This window comes from Squalius cephalus (genome assembly GCF_949319135.1).
Source record: "Squalius cephalus genome assembly, chromosome: 18".
In the NCBI taxonomy this organism is placed as follows: domain Eukaryota; kingdom Metazoa; phylum Chordata; class Actinopteri; order Cypriniformes; family Leuciscidae; genus Squalius; species Squalius cephalus.
In genome coordinates this window covers 9368486-9394730 of record NC_137139.1, presented here as the reverse complement: position 1 = coordinate 9394730, position 26245 = coordinate 9368486, and the positions used below count along the sequence as shown (strand labels likewise).

At 39.8% G+C, this 26245-nt stretch overlaps 1 protein-coding gene across 1 annotated transcript in view; it reads right to left on the bottom strand.

The window, feature by feature from the left end:
• LOC307145423 (alpha-2,8-sialyltransferase 8E-like) overlaps window positions 1-13007 on the bottom strand; it is a 39609-nt gene extending 26602 nt beyond the window's left edge. Inside the window, exons 1-7 of the mRNA XM_079848539.1 lie at window positions 12890-13007; window positions 7317-7394; window positions 7115-7213; window positions 5069-5213; window positions 4064-4176; window positions 3780-3795; window positions 2002-2072 (exon numbers count right to left, since the gene is read on the bottom strand). Coding sequence (XP_079704665.1) covers window positions 2002-2072; window positions 3780-3795; window positions 4064-4176; window positions 5069-5213; window positions 7115-7213; window positions 7317-7394; window positions 12890-12990 — 623 coding nt within the window. The 5' untranslated portion in view covers window positions 12991-13007. The remainder of the gene's footprint in view (window positions 1-2001; window positions 2073-3779; window positions 3796-4063; window positions 4177-5068; window positions 5214-7114; window positions 7214-7316; window positions 7395-12889) is intronic.
• Window positions 13008-26245: the final 13238 nt, after the last annotated feature.

The window sequence follows — 26245 nt, the reverse complement described above, 5'->3', positions numbered from 1 at the left end:
GGGGCACAAAGTAACGCTTTTTGACTTTCTCAGTTTGTGTAAATCTACTTATGGTTCAGAGTATTTATTTTTTCCCACATTAATTTCCCACATGTCTAGTACAATTATGTGTTTTTGTTTTATTAATACAGTATATACTTTTTTCTTGATATACCCCGAAAGAATGGAAGTGAAATGTGACAACATGCCCCATAGGTGGGGTACATTGTAACATGTGAGGGGCACATTGTAACATAACATATGACAGCTTAAAATGTTATCTGATCTAATAAAAAAAACTAAAAAAAAAAAAACTAAAATATTTTCTAAATAAAATACAGTTAAAAAACGTTTTCATATAACAAATGACAATTTTTAATAATTAAATATAAACTCATTTTTGAGTTTTGATTACGAACATATGAAAACACAGCTATACAACATAGTTCAAAACAAATAAATAATTAGTAATTTCTGAACATTGACTCTCAGTCTTTATTCACCTTTTTCTCACGTTTTCTCAATAAAATTAATACAAGTATAGAATATAATAGCATATTTCTAATAGGCAGTGTTGGGAAAGTTCACTTTCTACATGAACTAGTTCAAAGTTCAGTTCACAAATTTTAAAATTAACTAGTTTAGTTCATGGTTCATACTTCAAAATTTTGAACTAAGTTCACAGTTCCAAAAATGAACTAGTTCATAGTTCTTTTTTTCCATGTTGCTGCAAGATATTATTTTTCAAAATGATTGCAACAGCCCATATATAACCACAGGCAATTATTTTATCAGTTTTAACACTGAAGCTATGCGTCAGATTTGTCCCATCCTCACCGACCTTGCCATAAAACTCGTTTAAATGATCATACGACGCCTCCTTGCTGCTTTTTGTTTTGATTTGTAACGTAAGTGATGAGTCGTTCATTCATTGCGTCTGTCACGTGACAAATGAACGAAAGACTCGGAAGGTAAAGTAATTATTTATGTTCCCTGTAAACGATTTTTGACTGCATTATATTTCTTAATTCAGAATATGATCAAGATTGCGTAGGTGGATGTGTTCTGGGAATTTGCCAGTTAATAGTATAACATTGATTTAAAGCCCCTTAAATGAACGAATGACTCGAAAAAAGATTTGTTCATTTTAATGAACGAGATCGAACAAGAGAGTCAGTAGACACTGGTGGCTGGTGTTGCCAGATTGGGTGTTTTTTCCGCTACATATTAAGGCCGGTTTACGGTGTGTTTTAGCTGGGTTTTCGTCTGGAAGTCTCAATAGAAATCTGGCACTCTATTGAACGAAGTTAAACTGAGAGAGCGTGCCGTTCACAGACACCAGAATGAACGAGTTCACACGTTCATCAGACAGTAGTACGTTAAGTTCACGTTCACCCAAAATATGAACGAGTTCATGAACTATCGTTCAATGAACGCGTTCAGGCACAACACTGCTAATAGGGGCACATTACGCAGTGTTAACATGCCCCGCCTGCACAACTGGGATTAAAACCCTGCTATAGTGTCTTCTGCTAGTTAGCGAAACATTAAAGAACTATCTCAACTGTTAAATAACATCTTGGAGATTAAAATAATATCAGATTTGTCTTATTTTAAATAAACAAAAATAGAGATGAAAAATTAACTTAAGAAATTTACTTTTGCTATGGTTTAATAAATGTCTATGGATATCTTCCAAAAAAAAAAAAAAAATTTGGCGGATTTTTTTTTCTATATAGTGTTGATATGGCAACTAAATACACAAAGTTTCGTCATCCAAGCATGTGCTGAAGTATTTAAAACAAGCGTGTTACAACTAGCCCCGTGTTACTTTGTGCCCCGCGCTCCCCTACAGTTCTGAGTTATTGTTGAAAATCATGACAGAATTGAACCATATCTCTGACATTTTACCTTATAGTAAGCAGCTAAGTTTTAGATTCACTATCAAGAACATAATATAAACAAATACATAAACTATAAAATGTTTCAATTTTGTATATTCTTTTGTAAATGGTTTCTCACCCTCTCCGGATCTGACTGGGATTGACTGTGAGTAAATCAGTCTTTAGCCCAACATCACTGTCATTAACCCTCTGAGGTCGGCAATCACGCCGGCGTGATCTGCTCACTTTTTTCCTTATCAGTGCAAAGGAGACTCCAAAATAATCTGTTGACTTTGATATTACAAAGTTTCATACATCAATCGATTCTGTTAAATGTGTATTATTTTTGTGTATACTCACAATAAAAACAAAGTGTTGTGCTTTTTGCCAAATAAAGAAAAATAAACACGAAGCGAGTTCTGCCTTCTCTCTGTCAGTTAAGTCCATTCTGAAACGCGTCCGAAAATGAACAATAACTCAGCGAATACTCAGTCAAACAGGTATACAGACACACAGGCATGAAGTTTGAATTCTCTTCTTTTAAATGAAGTAATTTATAAAAAAAAACTAATATTCTCAGTTCATGTAATCTGTAAGAAAAGAGCAAGATGTCAGTCATTCTCATCTAATTATTTTTAATGTGACCCCGCCCACGGAGAGCGCGCGCTATTCAAACGCAAATAACTGAGGCAATCCACACAAGCCTGTGAACGCCCCCATATCAGCTCGAGAAAACACAAGTTTAATCAGATCATTGTAGCCTACTTGTTTACACCATCTCGCAGCGCTGTGAGGAATAATAATAATGGAAAATGTACCTCAGAAGTGCGGGTATTTCGAGGAGTAAGGATCCGACTGAGCTGAGGAATACTGTAGTAAGTTTTTTTTCCTTCTCAAGTGAATCGCGTTTCTGTGTGTGAATGAATGAAGGGCAGAGATGCGCGCTGTTTACCACAGCTCGCAAAAAGATGTTTAAATTTAAATCGCTTTCTGTGTGTGAATGAATGATGATGTTTTAGCAAACTGTATGAGATGAGTAAAAATGGACTGAAATATGTTGAAATAAAATGTAGGCTATTTGTATAAGAAACGTATTAAACTGCAAATTAACATTTATATGCCCTAATATTTCATAAAAACAACGTTACAGTCAGGCGAAATATGAAAGACAACATTTTGTTGACTAGATTTGGGTACAGTTTTTACTGTAGAATATACTGCCACATCAAATAAGCGTTTGTTTAGCAATTTCTGCTCATATGTATTGTTGTAATTGTAACCTTTTTAATAAAATAGCAAAACATATTTACGAGATAGATGTAAGCAAAATCTTAAATGGTCAATATAAGTCTTCTTCTAAATATATCTTTTGTCCTTGTATTCATTCTTGGCTCAGTCATTGTCACACCTGAATGAATGGCTCATTATACAGAGTCATTACGCATAATGGGTGGGACATTGTATTCTCAGGTGTAAACTACTCCTCCTTCACGCCCCCCCTCGCATATTGGCTTTCCAAGCAAAACCTGTCTTACACAATTTAAATCAATGTATTGTTTTACGTGAACGATAAAGCAAGACTATTTTCACATAATTTTGAAGCCAGAACTCGAAGCGACAACATCCACTAGTCAAAAGTCTTGTGGACACATATTTAGTATGAGTTTTGTGGTCTTATTTCAGCAACTTTCATTTTTATTTTTTTTCAATAACCACGCATAAACATTATTCTCTTAAAAATACAAACATCTACATACATGTTGCTCGCATATTATGGTAGCCCTGTTTGTGCTATATAGAGTGAATTTACACCTTTGCCATTATCATGTTTATAAATAACAAAAAAAAGCACAAATGTCAGGGCATGTCAAAACATCCCAAGGGCCCCAAAAAAACCTTAGACCCCAGAGGGTTAACGGGTGCCATATTAAACCTGCAACAAACGGAAAAGTTCATTGGTTAAGATTGATCAAATACCTGAGAGTACTACACAAAACAACAAAGCCTTTCAACAAAAGACTAATGCCTGAAAGAGACGAGTACTTCCTCATTGCTACACCCTGCTTTACCAAACATTCCACTAAAATGTGGGGGTTGTTGAATTGACCTTTGCTGTCATTCAGAAACCAAGCTGGGCTAACATACTCAAAAATTACTACTTTTATAAACTTTCTGTGTAGAGTGCAACAGTTGGGTTGTACCTGATGACATAGTCAGCACTGTCAATCTCTCTTCCACAATTGCTGTTCTTCAGAATCCCTCCACTGCCCACCACAGCACATCGACCCAGACGACGCTCACTCCAGGGAAAGGCCTTCAGACCAAATCAATGAGTCCATTAAACACATTGGGCTCTATTTTAATGATTTAAGCACATGGTCTAAAGCGCACGGTGCAAATGCACTTAGGGTGTGTCCGAATCCACTTTTGCTAGTTTAATGACAGGAAAAATGGTCGGCGGCCTAAAAGGGTTGTCCCTAATCTCTTAATGAGTAATGGGTGTGCTTTGGGCATTACGTGCAATAAACCAATCAGAGTCTCATCTCCCATTCCCTTTAAAAGCCAGTTGCGCTCACGCCATGGTGGATTTGTAAGTGGAAAGAATCTGCTCGTGTGCGAGGTTAAAGCGCAAGCAGAAGATCTACGGGACAAGCCGGATTCCATGTACACAATATTAATCTTTTACATTGTTATCCTTTTATTTTTTATATTTGGCTAGTTGCTGTGCGTCCCTGTGTATGTAATAAGCAGAGTGTGTAATAAGCAGAGTGTACTCGTGTTGTGGACCCGCCTATAGGCGCACATTACTAACGCGCTCTTTAAATAACAAAAAAATACTGCGCCATTGACTTTAGACCAGGTTTCAGTTGGTCAATGGCTCAGTCTATTTCAGTTTCCTCATAATAGCAACGCGCCAACAGTGCGCCTGAACACACCTCATTTTCAGACCAGCCACCCATGGGCGAACAGATGGGCGCAAACGCATTTGCTATTTAAACAATGTGGCGCAGGACGTGAAAATGAAAACTGCGTCGGGCTGAAACTAGCAAAACACATGTGTCGCCGCATTGCGCTAGGTGTATGATAGGGCCCATTATATACATTTTCTATCACTGTGGCCTGTATAAATATAAATATACTACTAAGTATAAAAGAGTTCATATTTTAGGAAGCAGGTGATTATTTTGGCTGTATATGACACATACCTCAGGTAGCATGTTGTGAAGTGCTGCATTCATTGTGTAGTTGGGATATACGTCAGACTCATAGGGAATTATTTGATGCACAGCTGTGTTTTGCTTCGTCAGGTATAAATGGCCTGAGGCATTACAACAAAAATGCAAGAATGCTCTATGTAGAGAGGAAGAGAAAGCCAGAGAGAAAAAATTAATTAAATACATATAATGCTTAAAATGTATAATTTATTAAAATAGAAAATGTTGCCCTACAATTGTCAGATTATGTTTAGTGTTGTTTTCATGGACTTTCAGGTTGTTGTCATTTGTCACGTCTTTGTTCAGATTCCCGTCTCAGATATCTCCTTGGTTACAGTCATTATTAGTTCATCCGTGTCAGCAGTGTTCTATTAAATCCTCGTTTGTTTTTGCTTTATAAGTTCATCCCTCACATTCATTCTCAGTTCGGTCTACGGTTCAAGTTATGTGTGTGTACTCTGCTGCCTGTTTAGACTCATACCTGTTGGGATTATTCTGTTAAACTGTGTGTTGGAACTTTATTCATCCTTGTCTTCATCTGCCTGTCTACACACATGTGTTACAACAATGTACTGGCATATTGTCTATCACTCTTTTCCATAAACTACAAACTAGTGAGCTTCCTGCAGCATTTTAAAAGAATAGTTTATCCTAACATTTTTTTTTTTTTTTTGTCATCACCCTCTTTCTTGAATGAACACAAAAGGATATATTTATATTTATTTTTAATGTCTGTGCTTTTTGGGTGGCACTTTATATGAAGTGGTTGAACTACTCAGATTGAAATAAATAATTTGATACAATGCACTTATGTGTACATACATGTTTTTACATTGTACAAATATATATATATAAAAAAAACAGCTGTAATGCATTTCTGTAATTACAAAATGTTGACACTTCCCTTACAACTTAAGCTACCCTTAAACCTAACCATACCACCAAACCTGTAATACAACACAATTACAAGTACATTGTACTGAACCTTTTTTTCCCCTCTTTTTTTATTCACATTTTTTATTCATCACTTTGAGAGTTAAAAAAAAAATCAGTACACGTGGCTCCTGACGATACAATGGGGTCTTATGAAGCGAAATGATCGTTCTGTGCAAGAAACATTATTACCTGTAAGAAACATTATTACCTGTAATCCACAGGGGATTGAGCAAATGAGCACATTCATGACAGTCAGTCTGCAGCGTGAGCTTCCTGACGCATAATGAATCTGTGAAAAGTCAATCTTCACGATTGAGATCACGCATAAACCGCATTTCCACCGAAATTATGTGGAACTTTTTTTACCCAAAGGGTAGGACTTTGTACTGATATGCTCGAACCTTGAACGCAAAGCGTAGAAAAGGCCTGTGTTGAGGGGAGAATCAAGACATAAACGGACGCGTCCTTCAGGTCGATCACTGCAAACTAATATTGGTGTTGCATCTGAAAATGTGTTTCTGCGTCAACATTTGGAACGGTGGCTGGTCAAGGGCCCGGTTCAGAACTCTCACAGGGGGACGCCAAGCGACCTGAAATGCATAGCCGAGTCTGATGGTGCGAATGAGCCAGCAGGACGGGCTGGGGAGCGCTAGCCATAACCCTAGACACCGCACCAATGGGGCCAAAGAGATGTACAGTGGGGCATTGATATTTATACAGGCCTGAACTTTGAAAAAGTTCTACTTTGCGAGCAGGGATTTTTACCCATAACTTCATTTAGATCCTGGTTCCTGTGGTGGAAACACACCAAGTACCAACCCAAAGTCCCTAGTTCCAGGGGAAGTTCCTGCGGTGGAAACGCAGTTATATATCCACCTTTTTTTTTTCAATGCGGAAGTATGTTATTTTCTGTGAATGTGTGAGACTAAAGGGAAATAACGAGAAGGATAACAAAGTGCAGTAAATGGTAAAATAAGTAGCTGCTAATATGCTGAAGGCAGCACCTTAGTAGCTTTTGAAACAGAGTCAGTGTGTGTTGATGTGTGAAATGGTGAATAAATTCAGCTCTCTTCAGAAAGACAGAGAGGAAGATCCACTCACCTATTCAGCTCCTTTTGGGTGATATTGGACTTGTATGGGCAGGTCAGTAACTCAGAGACTTTCTCAGAGAAGCTCGTCATATCAGTACTAAAATTACTGCTATCGTAAAGAATGAGAGAAATTATCTGTAGGATGTTAGCTGTCAATTGATGAAAACATTGATATAATGTGTGAAAAGGCATGGAAATGAAATTGGACTAACCTTGCTGGAGTGATGATGGAAAATATCTTACGGACTGTTGAGCAGCGCAACTGTGAAACATCTTCTCCCGTCTCATCTCTCATGAAAAAGAACAACAAACATCTCACAAACACACTCATAACAATATTAGACAAAATTAAAGGGATATTTCACCACTGGAAATATGAATGTGTATTTAAAGGGATAGGCCTACTCCACTTTTTTTGGAAATAGGCTCATTTTACAACTCCCCCAGAGTTAAACAGTTGAGTTTTACCATTTTCGAATCCATTCAGCTGATCTCCGGGTCTGGCGGTACCACTTTTAGCATAGCGTAGCATAGATCATTGAATCGGACAGGACCATTAGCATCTCTCTCAAAAAAATTACCAAAGAGTTTCGATATTTTTCCTATTTAAAACTTGACTCTTCTGTAGTTACATCGTGTACTAAGACCGACAGAAAATGTAAAGTTGCGATTTTCTAGGCTGATATGGCTAGGAAGTATACTCTCATTCATGCGTAATAATCAAGAAACTTTGCTGCTGTACCATGAATGCAGCAGGCGTAATGATATGACGCAGCGCCTGAAAATAGTCCCCAGCTCATAACTTCCAACGTGACCGGGACTAAGTTTGTCTAACCTATTAGACCTACTGTATTTTCAGGCGCTGCGTCATATCATTACGCCTGCTGTACTCATGGCACCAGGAAGTTTATTTTGAAAAACGTTTATTTTGTAAAAAATTGGCACAGAGTCACACTGTGGTGTTCCTGGTCAAAAATGACCGACTAACAAAAAATAGCTTATAGAAATCACTTGTTATGCTATATTTTGTGTGAGTGTGTGGATGTCAGATGATTAAAGTCTGGTTAAATTGTCATGTTTGACGCTATGCTGAGCAAACATAAGCTATCCCTGTTGCCGAGAGCGATTGATTTATTATTAATTTTGAAAATGAAGTCCAAGTAAGATCATTTGATTGTAAGAAGGGCAAAAGCAAAGAAGGGTAAGTAAGAGGACCAAAGACATTATGGGATTAAAACACAGAAAAGTGCCAGTCTCCATGGACCTTTTCAAACCGTGAAAAAGCCCTGCACTTCAGACAATAACAGACAGGTCTGACTCAGGTGCAAAATCAAAACTTCCAGTTTGCTTTGACATTCAATCACTGGCACTGGCGTTTTGAATCATTATCGATAACGTTTCAATATTTTAGTGAATGTAAGTGAGCTATGCTCATATTCTGATTTTAAATTGTAATTCTGGCAGCTTTTGAAACCATTGGTATTACCAGAGCACTGAGCAGTTGAAGTAAATACAAAACTCAGTTCATAAAAGGATGCAGTTATTGCATGGATGGAGCAAGAACAATGTAAGTGTCTAAAATACATGAACATTTCACACGGTTCAGTTTGATGGTAAAGCTTGCCCTCTTTGCAGTTAAATTAAATGTACGAAGCAAACTTTGTACAAAGCTGAAATAAACCCAACATCAGCAATAACAGTGAAAAAATATAGCTGAAAGCAGCAATTATTGGGGGGCAATTCCGCGCAAAACTGTCACATCCATAACACCAACACAATGCCATGGTATTTAGTTGGCGTTATGGATGTGACATTTTTGCGTGGAATTGCCCTGGGGCCAAACGATAAGACATGCTAAAATGGCTGGGAGTGTCAGACCAACTGCAGCAAGGAGCAATTAAAGACATTTTAAGATGATTTAAGGCTAAATAGCTGAATATTCATATGTACAGTAACTAAAAATATGATTTAATGGATTATCCCTTTCAAGCAATAGGTGGTGCAGTTATGAAATTGATGTGATATGGTCAGAGTGAAGTGACAATGAGACAAACAAAGTTTGGTGTCAATATGTCAAGGCATTGCAGATATAAAGCCTGAATAGTTCTTTTGGCATCATGCCTCAAATTTGCTGCTGCGGTATATGAAAACAGTTTTGTATATCAACACGAAATCCATAACTTTTAGTCGGCACAGTCTGGAGATGATACGATTCGATTTTGGTGAAAATCGGACAAACAGTTTAGGAGTATCTATGTTCTTGGCGTGACCCAAGGAATCTATTAAGACCAGTCATTACAATAGGCAGATTTATTCAAATGTTATTAGCATTTTTGGAAACTTTGTTATAACTTTTTTACCAAAAGGTGGCGCTGTCTCGAAATCCTTTGAGTACCTTCAGGGCATGGTGCTGATGACACATATTGAGTTTCATAATGTTACACCAATGCATTCGTTAAGTATAGCATTTTATATCACAATACTGTATTGAAGTCAATAGCAATTTCATGTTTTGTTCTATTATAGCACCAACAAGAGGCACAATCCTACAATTTTTTTTTATGTGTCCTCATAGTGAGCCCATACATGGGTGTGTCAAATTTGGTGAAAATCTCTCATTTCATTTTGGAGTTACAGACATTTATATGTATTAACATATAATGACCCACACCTGACTTTGTTTGCATTTTCTTGCCACTTACTATTAATATTTTGACATTTGGGTATTAGTATTTAGCCAACGACCCATGTTTCCAAACTTCCTACGATGGTTTCGTCTCGATCGGTCTAATGGTTTCGAAGATATTGGCAAATGTTTTTTGCGCTAATGCGCTAAATTACAATGCTACAAAAACAGTAAGGCGAAACCTAGCATGTTTGGTATCGTTGGACTCGGCAAGGATGGAGATGACTAGCGTGAAAATAAGTCAACCATACCTAGAGTTATAAGCATTTGAAAAATAAATTTTACCACCAGGTGGCACTGGTTCGAAACTTCTCAGGCTCCTTCAGGGCATCGTATTGATGACCCATACCGAGTTTCGTAACGATACGTTCATGCGTTCATAAAATACAGCATTTTAGTACAAAATTCAAAATGGCCGACGTCCAAAATGGCCGATATGGGAACATTAGATATTAGTCAACTCGGCATGACGCCCTGAATCTAACGAGACCACTTTTATGATTTTTGGACAAATCGTTCAGAAGTTATAAGCAAAAATAGCCATTTTTCGTATCTCCGGATCAGTAGGTGGCGCTGCACCGAAACGCAGCAGTATGCCTCAGGTCATGCTTGTGATGACATATACCAAGTTTGGTCTGAATACGATAAAGCGTTGGCGGACATACAGCCTTAAGTCTGTTTTCACAAGCGCTACGTAAAATTAGTTTGTGCGGTATTCGAGAATGGTTTGACGAATCAACTTGAATTCCATAACTTTTTGTTTGCATGGTCTGAAGATGATCTGGTTTAGTTTTCGTGAAAATCTAAGCAACCGTCTTGGAGGAGTTCGAAAAATATTTTTTTCTGAGAATTCAAAATGGCGGAAAGATTTCCATGACAGAAAATTATGTCATAGGCACCCAATCGAATCGGCTTGAGCCACGTAATCAGAGGAAACAAGACTTTAGTTTCTAACCTTTACGGTTCAAAAGTTATTAGCATAAACATGAGTGAAACTTTGGACAGTTGGTGGTGCTAGAGGGATTGCTATGGTGACTGTTCAGACTGTCTTATATCAGTGTGCCAAATTTCATAACTTTCCCGCAAGCGGTTCTATGGGCTGCCATAGACTTCCATACAGAATAATAAGAAGAAGAAGAATGCCAACGATTTGAAGCGGTGCCTATGCACTTTCAGTGCTTGACCCCAAAATATTGCATGATTCATTTGTCAGTCATATGCATGTGAAAGTGTAATTTGTTACTATGGCAACACAGGTCGCCCGTTGCTCTGTCAGCACCTTTGTCTATAAGCAGCGATGTTGAACACTATTTTTCTTTTCAACTCAAATAAAAGTAGACTACCACAATTTAATTATACCCAAGAAGAAAGAAGAAAAAAATGAAAAATGTACTCAAGCACCAGAGATGGGCATAAATACATGGAAATGTATTTAAAATACAAATACAAAATACTGTGTGGAAAAATGTATGTAAATACAAATACAGTATTTTGTGTATTTTGAAAATACACAAAATACATGTGAAATTGGCCATCCAGTGCAGGTATAGGTCACAGTGAATGAAGAAACTACATAGGCGTACTGACTTTACATTCCTAACCACATCTCTGCCCTCTCTTTCTTTCTTTCTTTCTTGCAATTACAAATAAACTTATGCAAAATGGCAGCCATTTATATACTTATTTCTGGTTACAATGTAGTCACTATTAAAAAATTCATACTGTATGTAAAACTGTGGTAACCTTTTCTGCTATCTAGCAAAGAATATGGATGGGCGATATGACCAAAATCTCAATTTCACTTCACAGTAACAATATCATGGTTTCACAATTCTCAATATCAGTTTTGATTCCACAGCATAAACCAATTTTCAAACTCTTTTGAGTTTTTTTTTTTTTTTTTTTTTGCAGGTAGACCAATGCTTTTTAAGTAATTTTATGTTTATTTTATGTAAAGTTTATTTGTTTCTATAAGTTTATTAAAATTAGAAAGTGCATCTAAAATTTAAAATTAGAATGAATTTAGATTAATTTGACACTATTTACCCCTTTATTATTATTATTATTTATGTACAATAAAACTAAAAGCTGAAGATTTGTGTGGTGTATCATTCATCAGTGTTTGTTTTTCCACTCCAACATTACAATAATTCCTGCCCACTAAAAGCTGCACGGATATTTACTTACCCCACAAATAGGCCCATCTATGTAAACGATTTAGAAAAAGATCCAATTCACACTTTATATCATCGCTATGATATGTTGTGTCATATCACCCAGCCCTAACATGCAGTAATGCTTTAAACACATTTGACAAGGTAGTTGATAAAAATCAACAACCGGTCAAGACTGATTGGCGTATGCTATTTTCTCACTTGTCTGTGCTCTTTTATTCTTTCATGTTAAATGAAGTTGTCACAGTTTGGTGTAAGATGATGAAAAAGATGATGAAGGCAGAAGATTCCATTATAAACTTTTACTCACAATAGGTTTTTTCACATGTACAGACGACCGACCGACCGACACTATTAATGCACTATTTTAACTTTAATCAACAAGTAGAATTGATCATGACATTCTCACCTTATTCCAAAAATTGCTGATCTAATGCTGAGCTAGTGAATGTCTGAACTAGTTGATGCACAAAATCAGTACCCTGATAAAGAGGTTGACTGGCAAAAAGTATTTTATGTATTTTGAAAATACAAAAATACTCATCTTAAATGTATTTAAATACAAATTACATTTGATTTTTTCCAAAGGCTTTAAAATACAAAATAGTATTTTGTATTTCACATATGTATTTTAAATACATGTATCTGAAATACTGCCCATCCCTGTCAAGCACTGTAACACAAGTATTTGTAACTAGTTAGGCAACATTCCACCTAGTTGTATTTGGACTTCAGAATTCATAAACCTATGAAAAATTCAAAACATTGAAAATGATATTGGTGGACAAAACATGATTAAGTATCAAACTTGTTGATAACAGAGCTTATTGTTTGCGATAAACGAAAAGCTGACGGGTTCCCTTTTTGTTGATGGAACCAGATTGCTACCATCTGTAAAATCATTAGGATCAAATGTATTACTTACCCAGAGGTGTTGTGGTTCCTGTAATAGACTAAAACCACGCAATTCAATATGATTAAAACAGCAAACAGCCTCAAGATCCACTTAATATACACCATATTCATCTATAACATTTCGGTGTAAGGGAGGATACAGGTGCAGTTTTCGGAGAGAAAGAGAGAGAGGTTTTTTTTAACCTCTCACAGAGTGTTTGGGTCAGAGATGGGAGGGGTTAAGTGACATGACTGAATTTGATCTTCTTAAAACTGTCTTGGTACATAAAGCCTTTTCTTTATGGGTTTCTATGGTTGAAAAAAGGCTCAATATATATAAAATTATTGTTTTATTTTTCAGGGAGATGTTTTCTTTTGGTTAAGAAAATCTGAAAAGTAGCTAAATGTGATTGGAGCTAAATGGCAAATATTAATTTTGCCAAAACATGCTAATTTTCTAATGAAAGGAGTTACAGAGATGAGCACTGCAACATTCACATTGTTTTCAAATAAATCGAATCAACATTGAACAGTTGAGCTGAATAATGACACTATTGTCTTTTAAGAGTGAAATTTTATTTTATTTTGTAATTAAAGAACTTTGCAACTGTTATGTTCTTGATTATTACTGTAAAGCTGCTTTGAAACAATCAGTATCGTATAAAGCGTTATCATAATTGTGACTTTTGACTAGATCCAGATCAAGTAACATTTGGATTCAAAGAATATGTTTGAAATCATGTCAACTCACACGATATGAAGTCTCTAGTCATATTAGTCGTCCATAATGAAACATGTTTTTATTTTACATGGAGCAGATCATCTCGTGGGACCTGGCATGCTAAGATCACCAGATCAAAGCACAATGCATGGTTCATTTAAAATGTTTTTAATACAAAAGGCTGGTCCAGCCTGTTTATCTGTACAAACAGGTTTGGAAAAGCCATCCATAAGCCACAATGAGATGAAAGACCACAAGCCATGCAGAGAAAATGCCTCAACAACATGACATTCACTGTATGACCTTTCAGTTAAATTCACATGTATCCAGGTTTGGGTTTATTATTAATTTTGAGACTGCAGAAGTCATTGCAAGTTGCATTTTCTGTTGAATTTGGGGAAACCACTTGAAACATTTGTTGTGTTGAGCTATTTCAATTACCTTTGTTTGATTTGTTCATTGCAAACAGCTGAAAGTCTGTAAATGTTGCCAGGAAACCTGATTTGCAATGGGGGTTGAATCATTTTGATTAAAACTGTATGATATTATCTGCAAAAGTTTAAGTTCTAAACAATGTCAAAAAATTACAATCTTACCAAAAAATTATTTTTTTCTTCATAAAATCTGCACAAACCTATTTACGGCCTTGAGAACCATTCATATGGGTTCTGGGAGTAGGTGGTTAAATAATTAAATGTTCGTAGGACTCACAGGACAACCATACCCGGTCTCCCCTCATATATATATATATATACACTCACCTAAAGGATTATTAGGAACACCATACTAATACTGTGTTTGACCCCCTTTCGCCTTCAGAACTGCCTTAATTCTACATGGCATTGATTCAACAAGGTGCTGAAAGCATTCTTTAGAAATGTTGGCCCATATTGATAGGATAGCATCTTGCAGTTGATGGAGATTTGTGGGATGCACATCCAGGGCACGAAGCTCCCGTTCCACCACATCCCAAAGATGCTCTATTGGGTTGAGATCTGGTGACTGTGGGGGCCATTTTAGTACAGTGAACTCATTGTCATGTTCAAGAAACCAATTTGAAATGATTCGAGCTTTGTGACATGGTGCATTATCCTGCTGGAAGTAGCCATCAGAGGATGGGTACATGGTGGTCATAAAGGGATGGACATGGTCAGAAACAATGCTCAGGTAGGCCGTGGCATTTAAACGATGCCCAATTGGCACTAAGGGGCCTAAAGTGTGCCAAGAAAACATCCCCCACACCATTACACCACCACCACCAGCCTGCACAGTGGTAACAAGGCATGATGGATCCATGTTCTCATTCTGTTTACGCCAAATTCTGACTCTACCATCTGAATGTCTCAACAGAAATCGAGACAGAAATCGAGAAATTTTTCCAGTCTTCAACTTTCCAATTTTGGTGAGCTCGTGCAAATTGTAGCCTCTTTTTCCTATTTGTAGTGGAGATGAGTGGTACCCGGTGGGGTCTTCTGCTGTTGTAGCCCATCCGCCTCAAGGTTGTGCGTGTTGTGGCTTCACAAATGCTTTGCTGCATACCTCGGTTGTAACGAGTGGTTATTTCAGTCAAAGTTGCTCTTCTATCAGCTTGAATCAGTCGGCCCATTCTCCTCTGACCTCTAGCATTAACAAGGCGTTTTCGCCCACAGGACTGCCGCATACTGGATGTTTTTCCCTTTTCACAACATTCTTTGTAAACCCTAGAAATGGTTGTGCGTGAAAATCCCAGTAACTGAGCAGATTGTGAAATACTCAGACCGGCCCGTCTGGCACCAACAACCATGCCACGCTCAAAATTGCTTAAAGGGACACTTCACCCATTTGCATTAAGCTTTGTATTGTTAGAAAACCAGTCATATATTATAATGGTCGTGGATTTTTCCTTTATTTTTCCCTGAGATGGGAGAAATAAGAATTTAAGTGTTTCACTTCCTGCTTATAATGACGTAAAAATCGTCATTTTGCGTCATAATAAGCAGGAAGTCACATTTCATTGAATAGTGTATGAGACTAAAACTAGCTCCTCATTATTCCAGGGGGTGGGACCCACTCACCCTACAGGCCTATTACAGATCAGTGGGTGGGACTAAACTTATAAACGCTTATGGAGTCAGATGGGAATTTACGAGAATGGCTGAAGGAACTACACATGATATGGAAGAAGAGGATTTTGAAAGTCTGTTTCTCGAAACAGATGTTCGTGGCTATCTGTACGAGCCGCAATATAGTGAAGAGCAGCTGAGGCTGATGGAGGAACAGGAGGCGGTGGCTGCAGCCAAGGCAGGAGACCTGCCTGTCGCGACCGAGGAGCCTGGGCTTAGAGTCCTGCATGGGACAGGTGATCCGCAAATTTTGCTCAAACAGGTGAAAAATATCCAACTGTGTCGGATACGGGTGCGGGTCGGACACGGGAGAAACACGGGTCTAAACACGGGTTTAAAACAATCACATGCAGGCGTAAAAATATATGCATAATATTAGGAACACAACTACAAATATATGCCTGTATTTTAAGTTGATAAAATAATTTAAAATCCACATAAGTTTATTTGTGCCCACGCGCTATGCCCTCCCAGGAATCTATAACGTTACCTAGCTAGGCTACTTTCACTTTTAAAAATTCCTCATAACCGCGCGGGCGATCTGCTTGCAGTCGTCGAGATGGATGCTGGAGTTTAAAAGAATAGCTAGTGGAGATTGTAAAGTTGTCGACAATACGTCATCAAAAATCAAGTCCAGTGTGTGGGAGAAATTTGGAGTTTCTGAAGAAAATATTGTGAAAGGCTTTGCTGCATGCATTTTCGTGTTGGATAGCCGCAAATGTGGAACTTCATCGCCGAGGAAGCACGCAGATACTGTGGTAACAAAGCAGTTCTATCGAACGGTATTTTTCAAATGTAACACTGTTAAGTATGTGTGGTGTGCAGGGCGTGTTTGAACCCAAATTGTCAGATGTAGGTGTTACGTATCAGAACGTAAGTGTGTTTATATGGTGTAGAGCAAATGAGTGTGCGCATGTTTCTTTTTGTTTTCTTTTTGCTCTCTCTCTCTCTGTCATTTTGCGCTCATTTGAGTGTCACAGGTGCAGCTGATTAGAAGGGCGGGGTTGATGGATTCCTCGTGTGAATATAAGCCGTGTGGAAGGCTTGTGTAGCCTGTGGATTTGGGGTGCTCTCTTTTCCCTCTCTTCTCCATCTTTCTTCGCCTCTCGCTCATGTTCACTCTTTCCCGTATTGCTACGTCACCTAATGTGGGTGGGAGAGGTTGGCAATTAAGCGCAGGCAGGTGTATAAGCACCTGGGGTCCTCATGCCGGTAGCCATTCATTGTAGCTAGCTATTGACGCGTTGGAGTGCAGCAGTGTTCCTGGGTGCTGTTTGTCGTGCAAGGTAGGTCTAAACTAGCTGTTGTTGAATGACTATAATGGTTATTTGCGTTCAGTGCACTAAGGGAAGTTTGAATGTTTTCTTGATGGGCTAAGGTGTTACCGAGTGATTGCCAACGGCGCTACTGTCTTGTGTGTGTGCATGCGTTTCCAAAACACGTTGGGGATGCCTAGAGTGACAAGCGTATAGAGAAGGTACCCTTTTATTCCATCTGTTTTAGCATATCTCTGTTGGTCTATTACGTTAATTGTAATGGGGCTCCGTTGTTATGTTCGCTAGCGTCCAGTGACCCTGGTGAATGCGTGAAGCACGGAACACTTCTACTCACCCAATCGCTAGCTTGCAAAAGGTATGTTATGGCTTTAATAATAAGGTGTTTGGTAAAAAGCAAAACGTGTAACAAAGTTATGTGCTTATGGTTTTTTGCTAAATAAGTAATGGTAGAGGGTTTTTCTCGCAGTAAATCTACTGGCTCACGTCTGATTAGGATCTAACAGTATGCCATTTATGGGTCTCGTGTTTGCCGTGTGTGCGCATGTATTTAGTAGCTACAGTAGTAGTAAACAGACTACTGATTATGACTCTTAGGCGCACAGAGCACTCAACTGGGTCTTTTGTTTCTTTTTTTTGTTGTTTGTTTGTTTTTATAGAGGCTACAGCAATCAGATTGTCGGCTGCTGTTCTCTTGAATGTGTTTGAATGTGTATGTATGTGCAGGTGCTGCTTCTTAGACTTTTTTCGTTTGGTTTATTGATTTATTGTATTTTTCTTTTTTTCTTTTTCTTTTACCACTAGCCGGTGGGCTGTAAGATATGTGTGTTAGTGAACTGATGGTGGCCACCGGCTAGCGGTTTCTTCTCTTTGCTTGTTTTCTCCCCCCTTCCCTATTAATAGCCTACTGTGGATTGGGCCCATAAGATAGATTAGCCTACCGGGCTCTAGTCTGGTTTCCTTAGAGTGTTTCACCCATTTGAAACTGAGGTGTGCAGTGTAATGCTGTGAAGCGTGCATCTGTTGTAATAGCTCAACAAGCAACGTTGCTGTGGTGTGTAAGCTGAGTTTGTAGTGTTTGTTCTACTCTAAAGTGGTGTGCTTTAGCTCACGGTGGTAACGAAACCTAGGCCTGTTTAAGCTTACATTCTGGTGGCTCACTCTACTATGGCTTATCCCTGTTAAATGATGAATTTGTGTGTTATTTATTGACTATCTAAAGCGACTCATTTTTTTTAACTAAGATAAAATAAACATTGTATCTTTTTACTTGCTAAACCAAGCCTGTGCGTGGTTCTTTTAAAAAAAAAGAGGAGAGTCCCCTTGCTCTCACCAGTCTTGTCCAAGGGGTGGCGTAGTCAGTACTGCCATCGCCCACCAGGGGGCAACACTTGTTCATCGAGTTCCCCCTCTTGCTTCACGCTGTTGTACACTGTGTATGATAAGAGTTGTGTCCGATACAGTGGTGCGGAAAAGCCGGTGGGCTGTCGTGGGTTTCTTTCGTAGAGTAAGCTGCTTGTGTGCGGCATTCCTGACTGTTAGCGGTAGGGTAGACTGTGTACAGTTGAGACATAGTACAGTTGAGACACCTTAAATAACTTGCGCGCGCAGCATGCACAAGTTGTGATTTTTGCTGTGCACATGCTTATTAGTGTCCTCTTTTATCCTGCAAAATCTAAAGACTGGACGCGTCTCAGATCAGAAGATATCTGCAAAAGTTTTTTTTCTAAGGGAAGGCTTGCATCGTTTTTTGCGCACTCAACTATGAATAACTTATTATCCTTATATGACTGTTAAACGTAACTGGTATCATTACAAACGTTATTCTGTGCCCTAAAAATAGGCATATTTCATGGTAATGAGTCATGCAAGCTCAATGCAAAATCTAGAGAAATGTGCGAAGTGGCCAGCGGGGGATAGTTGAGACACTAGTGTCTCAACCGCACCCCAATAGAGTTATATTACAAAACACGCTGTTTATTTGTTCAGTGTTATGATAGCAAGCTAAACGTCATAATTGGCCAGAATAGGACGCAATTAAAAATACAATTTCATATTTATTATATTTAACTATGTTATTAATGAATATATTTTTCTAACATGCATGTTAGAAAGATAACCTAGCAAGTTGTCAAATAGACAAGGTGGTAAAACGGGTACAGTTGATACACCCTTTTAAGATGTGTGGTCACATAATTAATTTAAAGAACATTTAATTTTTAAAGAATTAAGTGTGTGTGTGTGTGTGTGTGTGTGTGTGTGTGTGTGTGTGTGTGTGTGTGTGTGTGTGTGTGTGTGTGGGGGGTGTGTGTGTGTGGGGGGTGTGTGTGTGTGGGGGGTGTGTGTGTGGGGGGGGGGTGTGTGTGTGGGGGGTGTGTGTGTGTGGGGGGGGGGTGTGGGGGGGGTGTGTGTGGGGGGGGTGTGTGGACTTTTTGTTTATCTTATTCTTGTGCAGGATGCCCCGCACGAGAGCTAGGACAACAAATAGGGAATGCCAGGATACCATTTAGAGAGGGCCACAAAAGTTGTAGATGAGGGCATATCAATTAGGAAGGTAGCTGAGAAGTTCAAGATTACTGTTGCTTCACTGGCCCGACATGTGAAAAAGAAAAGAGCTTAATCTCTTCATTAGTCTTTTTTTATTATATTTGCAATGCACATTTAGTTACATTTCCGTCATTAAAAATGGGTGTCTCAACTGTACCATAGTACTGTCTCAACTGTCCCGTGCATAGTACAGTTGAGACAGAGTTGACACAAAAAGCACCTTATTTTTATTCGCTAATTGTGGAAAATGTAAACTACTTATGGGTATTATTGATTGATAATACATTAGTCTACATGCTAATGTAATGTCATGTGGCATTTCATGTGAAAATTAAATTCTTTTCCGTATGTATTTTTGTGTGAAAAATCAAAACTCAAAAAGTGTCTCAACTGTACACAGTCTACCCTATAGGACGGTAATTGTCATCTATACAACTTCAACTAAAGATATTGAGAGGTTTGAGGCCCTATTTTCCTTTTACTTTTTCTCCTGTTTACTGGCTAGCAGGGAGGTTAGAATTGTACTTTTGTTATATCTGATTCCAGGTAAGAAGACTTAAAATGTAGTTAAGTGTTACCAACAAATACATAAACTATAAAATGTTTCAATTTTGTATATTCTTTTGTAAATGGTTTCTCACCCTCTCCGGATCTGACTGGGATTGACTGTGAGTAAATCAGTCTTTAGCCCAACATCACTGTCATTAATGGACCTGTTATAAAATAAAAAAAAACAATAAAAAAAACAATAAAAAACACAATTCCTTACATTATTAATAAAACACAGGCAGCAAGTTTATTTGCACTGAACACACATTTGCTTTCTTTCGTCATATTCTGTGCTCATCTGCTTTTCTGTAGTATGCATTATTAGCATTGTGTTTACTGAGTTTGATAATATTGTTTATTTCTTTTAATACCAGTCTCTAATACATTAAGCCATGTTAGCGTTTCAGTGCACGCGGGTTTCGTGACATCATCGAAGTCCCATTTCATTGGCTAGGTGCCAACCAATAAAACGGCTCATTTGAACCCCCTGCCCCCGCCCCCCTTTCTCTCTCACCGCCTCTGAGTTTCAAGTGCACAAGTTAGTTTTGCACCTGATATATCGCGAAAAGAGTAGCAAAAGTCAAGGCGCGAAATTTGAAATTGCAGTAACAGATTTGAGAAGTTGCAAGTGCCTAATTGAGGTAGTACTGCGAATGTGAATGTAAGATTCACGAGTTCACACTTACATATAATTTGAAGGGGTAAGTTTAATGCGTATTTGGCGTGCTGTCCGGAGGGAGGGCTCCGAGCTCGGAGTTCGGCCCGAACCCAGAGTACTCCCCCCGTATGTAAGTGCTTAGGACTAGAAGCGTGGAGAAGGGGTGGTGGAGGGATGCTGCAAAAACTGTCAATGGAATGAGGTGAGACTGCTGAGTATATATACACCTCTTACCATTGATTGCTGAGTGCTCTCCACCTGTGTTAATTATCTGAACGTGCTCCTCCCGAACCTTGTTAATAAAACATCATTTCACGAGTTCACACTTACATATAATTTGAAGGGGTAAGTTTAATGCGTATTTGGCGTGCTGTCCGGAGGGAGGGCTCCGAGCTCGGAGTTCGGCCCGAACCCAGAGTACTCCCCCCAAAGGCTAAAGAGCAGAGGACAGCCGCCGGACTAAAGACCCCCCAAATGAGTGCCGAGTTTGGCGGGCTGGCATCTCAAGAAGGGGCCTGGATGCTTGACCGGGGAGGCCCGTAATGGTGGCTCACTGCCTGGACTGACGGCCCCTGTTGGTCTGCGAATGGGGAGCGGTTGTAGTTTACAGTGACCGATCGGGAGGATTTGCGCTTTTCCGCTAAGCCCAAATGCTCGCTAGCTAGACAGAGAGGAAACAGAAAGGAGGAAAAATTAGAGCTTGCCCAAGAGATTCTCTCACACTGCATCGCTGGATGAAAGAGAAAACGTAATTGCTCTACCGGGAAGGTTCTCACTCCGTCCGCTGTGAGACCAATGCTCGCTTGACAGAAAGAGGAAACAGGAAAATTAGTGCTTGCCCAGGAGATTTTCTTACACTGCATCCGCTGTGAGACCAAATGCTCGCTGGATGAAAGAGAAAGCGTAAGTGCTCTACTGGGAAAGTTCTCACTCCGTCCGCTGTGAGACCAATGCTCGCTGGACGGAAAGAGGAGACCGGAAAATGAGTGCTTGCCCAGGAGATTTTCTCACACTGCATCGCTTGATGAAAGAGAAAACGTAAGTGCTCTACTGGGAAAGTTCTCACTCCGTCCGCTGTGAGACCAATGCTCGCTGGACGGAAAGGAAACAGGAAAAGGAAACAGGAAAATGAGTGCTTGCCCAGGAGATTTTCTCACACTGCATCGCTGGATGAAAGAGAAAACATAAGTGCTCTACTGGGAAAGTTCTCACTCCGTCCACTGTGAGACCAATGCTCGCTGGACGGAAAGAGGAAACAGGAAAATGAGTGCTTGCCCAGGAGATTTTCTCACACTGCATCGCTGGATGAAAGAGAAAACGTTAGTGCTCTACTGGGAAAGTTCTCACTCCATCCGCTGTGAGACCAATGCTCGCTGGACGGAAAGGAAACAGGAAAAGGAAACAGGAAAATGAGTGCTTGCCCAGGAGATTTTCTCACACTGCATCGCTGGATGAAAGAGAAAACATAAGTGCTCTACTGGGAAAGAGCTCACTCCGTCCACTGGGAGACCAATGCTCGCTGGACGGAAAGAGGAAACAGGAAAATGAGTGCTTGCCCGGGAGATTCTCACACTGCATCCGCTGTGAGACCAAATGCTCGCTGGATGAAGGAGAAAACGTAAGTGCTCTACCGGGAAAGTTCTCACTCCGTCCACTGAGAGACCAATGCTCTCTGGACAGAAAGAGGAGAGAAGAAAGAAGAGAAAGAAGGGATAGAGTGCTCTTTAATAGAGAAGTACTACAGAAGAGACATCACTGCTGCGGCAGTAGAAAAAATTAGCTGGAGAAACAGAGCTCCTGTGGGAGCAAAGGAGACATCACTGCTGTGACAGTGGAGAAGATTAGCCAGAGTAAAAGAGCTCCAGTAGGAGCAGAGGACACGTCACTGCTGTGGCAGTGGAGAAGATTAGCCAGAGTAAAAGAGCTCCAGTAGGAGCAGAGGACACGTCACTGCTGTGGCAGTGGAGAAGATTAGCCAGAGAAAAAGAGCTCCAGTAGGAGCAGAGGACACGTCACTGCTGTGGCAGTGGAGAAGATTAGCCAGAGTAAAAGAGCTCCAGTGGGAGCAGAGGAGACATCACTGCTGTGACAGTGGAGACATTAGCCAGAGTAAAAGAGCTCCAGTAGGAGCAGAGGACACGTCACTGCTGTGGCAGTGGAGAAGATTAGCCAGAGTAAAAGAGCTCCAGTGGGAGCAAAGGAGACATCACTGCTGTGGCAGTGGAGAAGATTAGCCAGAGTAAAAGAGCTCCAGTGGGAGCAGAGGAGACATCACTGCTGTGGCAGTGGAGAAGATTAGCTAGAGTAAAAGAGCTCCAGTGGGAGCAGAGGAGACATCACTGCTGTGGCAGTGGAGAAGATTAGCTAGAGTAAAAGAGCTCCAGTGGGAGCAGAGGACACGTCACTGCTGTGGCAGTGGAGAAGATTAGCCAGAGTAAAAGAGCTCCAGTAGGAGCAGAGGACACGTCACTGCTGTGGCAGTGGAGAAGATTAGCCAGAGTAAAAGAGCTCCAGTAGGAGCAGAGGACACGTCACTGCTGTGGCAGTGGAGAAGATTAGCCAGAGTAAAAGAGCTCCAGTAGGAGCAGAGGACACGTCACTGCTGTGGCAGTGGAGAAGATTAGCCAGAGTAAAAGAGCTCCAGTGGGAGCAGAGGAGACATCACTGCTGTGGCAGTGGAGAAGATTAGCCAGAGTAAAAGAGCTCCAGTGGGAGCAGAGGAGACATCACTGCTGTGACAGTGGAGACATTAGCCAGAGTAAAAGAGCTCCAGTAGGAGCAGAGGACACGTCACTGCTGTGGCAGTGGAGAAGATTAGCCAGAGTAAAAGAGCTCCAGTGGGAGCAAAGGAGACATCACTGCTGTGGCAGTGGAGAAGATTAGCCAGAGTAAAAGAGCTCCAGTGGGAGCAGAGGAGACATCACTGCTGTGACAGTGGAGACATTAGCCAGAGTAAAAGAGCTCCAGTAGGAGCAGAGGACACGTCACTGCTGTGGCAGTGGAGAAGATTAGCCAGAGTAAAAGAGCTCCAGTAGGAGCAGAGGAGACATCACTGCTGTGACAGTGGAGACATTAGCCAGAGTAAAAGAGCTCCAGTAGGAGCAGAGGAGACATCACTGCTGTGACAGTGGAGACATTAGCCAGAGTAAAAGAGCTCCAGTGGGAGCATAGGAGACATTACTGTTGCAATATTAGAGAAAACTTTGCCAGAGAAATTGAGCTCCTCCAGGACCGGAGGAGACATCACTGCTGCAGCAGTGGATAAACTTACCTGGAGAAACTGAGCTCCTGCGGTGTGTGGCTGAACAAAGGTAGGAGGAGAGTGGGGCTTAGCGAGCCGATGCTTGTCTTCTTGTGCTTTAGATCAAAGACGCGAGAAAAAAGGAGGCGAGATGAAATCCTTGCAGGATTATGCACATTGAAGTTTAAGTGACCGAGCAAAGATAACAGTTTGCGTTTAGAACAATTTTGATTGTCTGAAGTTTATTTAGTTAAGTACAAAAGAGACGGTTTATGGTAAAAGACGAAGCTTGCATAAATGTATGCATCTTGTATTTATTTAACTGTGTTTCAATTAAGGATTACTAAACACTTGTCATGAAACACATGCTTGTATAGCTTTTTATTTATTTATTTATTTATTTATTTATTTATTTATAATAATATATTTACGAGATTTTGCAGATAAATTGCAGGACAGTGTTAACGATAGGTTCTTAATGATTCTGTGATCAATCTGCACGTAACGTGTGACCTACTGATTATGTATGACAGTAAATCATTTGTACAGAAACAATTTAAAACGTGCATTCCCCCGATCAAAAATTTGTATACAGATGGCATGACTGGCTCGTGACTCAAACTACTGAAGCAAGCCAAGCTCAACCAAAACAGACACGAGAAAGGCCGAGCTGAGCACTCACTGAGTTGACCCGGCAAACGTTGAGTATGGACTGGCCGGTACTGAATCCGCGGCGCGGGCCTGCTGTGCGGCCTGACGAAAGAGGAAGACCCTTCCCCTCGCGTGAAGAGGGCGGCATTGCCTTACTAACCATTTCTCAATGGCGGGAATTATTGCATGGACCGGTGCAGAGAAATACGCGGAAGGAGATCGCGGATGTTTCGCCCGCGGTTATGATCCCGTTTGTCAAGCCTGACGCCCGCGATATTGGTCAGAGGATTGCGGCAGAGGTTCTTCAAAGACGAGAGGTTATTCATCGGACGGGAATCGCTCGATTCGGACCTGTTAGGACGATACTGTCGGACTACATGCTGCAAAAACTGTCAATGGAATGAGGTGAGACTGCTGAGTATATATACACCTCTTACCATTGATTGCTGAGTGCTCTCCACCTGTGTTAATTATCTGAACGTGCTCCTCCCGAACCTTGTTAATAAAACATCATTTAAACGCAATATATATATTACACGTTTGTGTCTGTCGTTGTATTTCTGTGAATGGCATTTTACACATTTGTGTCTACTTGTCTGCAGCTTCAGATTCAGAATACAGGTTTGTGACTATTGTATGCGAGTGCAAATTTCAACATTCAACTTCAGATTTTTATTTTACAGGTTTTCAAATTGGAGCTGTGAGTGTAAATGTTCATGTACAAATACGAATATTTATTGTACAAGTTCTCAAATTCACATCTATGTGCTCTCGAGTTTTGCTACTATTTTACCTTCATAATTAAATATCCACTTGACATGATCGCTCAGCAATGCATTGTAAATAGTTAGCTCAAAGGGAAAATATTAATAATAACTCATAACTTGTTATGATTAATTATGAATATTTGAGTCAGTTAATTGGATTAACTTGATATAGCTAAATTATTACAATCAGTTAATCAGTTCGTCCAACGAACTATTTTGATTATTCATTTATTCTAAGAAAAGCGTATCTTTCATGGCCACAGAAAAATATTTATTTCTTAGCATGTACAGCGCTTGGAGCATGTAACAAGATCAAGATCGTAAAATAAACTTTGTTGCAAGCAGAGAATCAGAACCAAATATGTATTGTGCACAAGTTTTATTAACTAAATCACAAACATAACTAATCTAAACACACATACATACATGCATTGGTAAAATGGTGAGTAACAGAATGGAACCGGAAGCAGGAAATGGAACTATGGAAAAGATCCATTTAACTATGAAAAGAACCATTAGCTTATCATTTTCAAAGCACCTCATTAAATGGATACTTGCATGGTCTTTGCAGTGGAAACAATTCATTAAGTTCTTGGAAAAGGATGTTGATGGCTCCATGAGTGTCAAACGTTGAAGTTGCAATCGTTTTCTTCTCCATTGGATGAAGAAGATATGATGAACTTGCATGGTTAGTTCCACTCTGTTCTGGTTGAAAGTTCTCTCTCTCCATGAGCACATGGCTGGTTGTGAGTCAAGGCCTGCTGAGGCCAGGCAGGACAACACGGCACCCTGAACATACCGAAAAGGCCAAGAGAGGGAAGGGCTTGTGTAGAGGTCAACATGACAAAGGTCCCACCTTTCAGGGTTGGCTCAACCA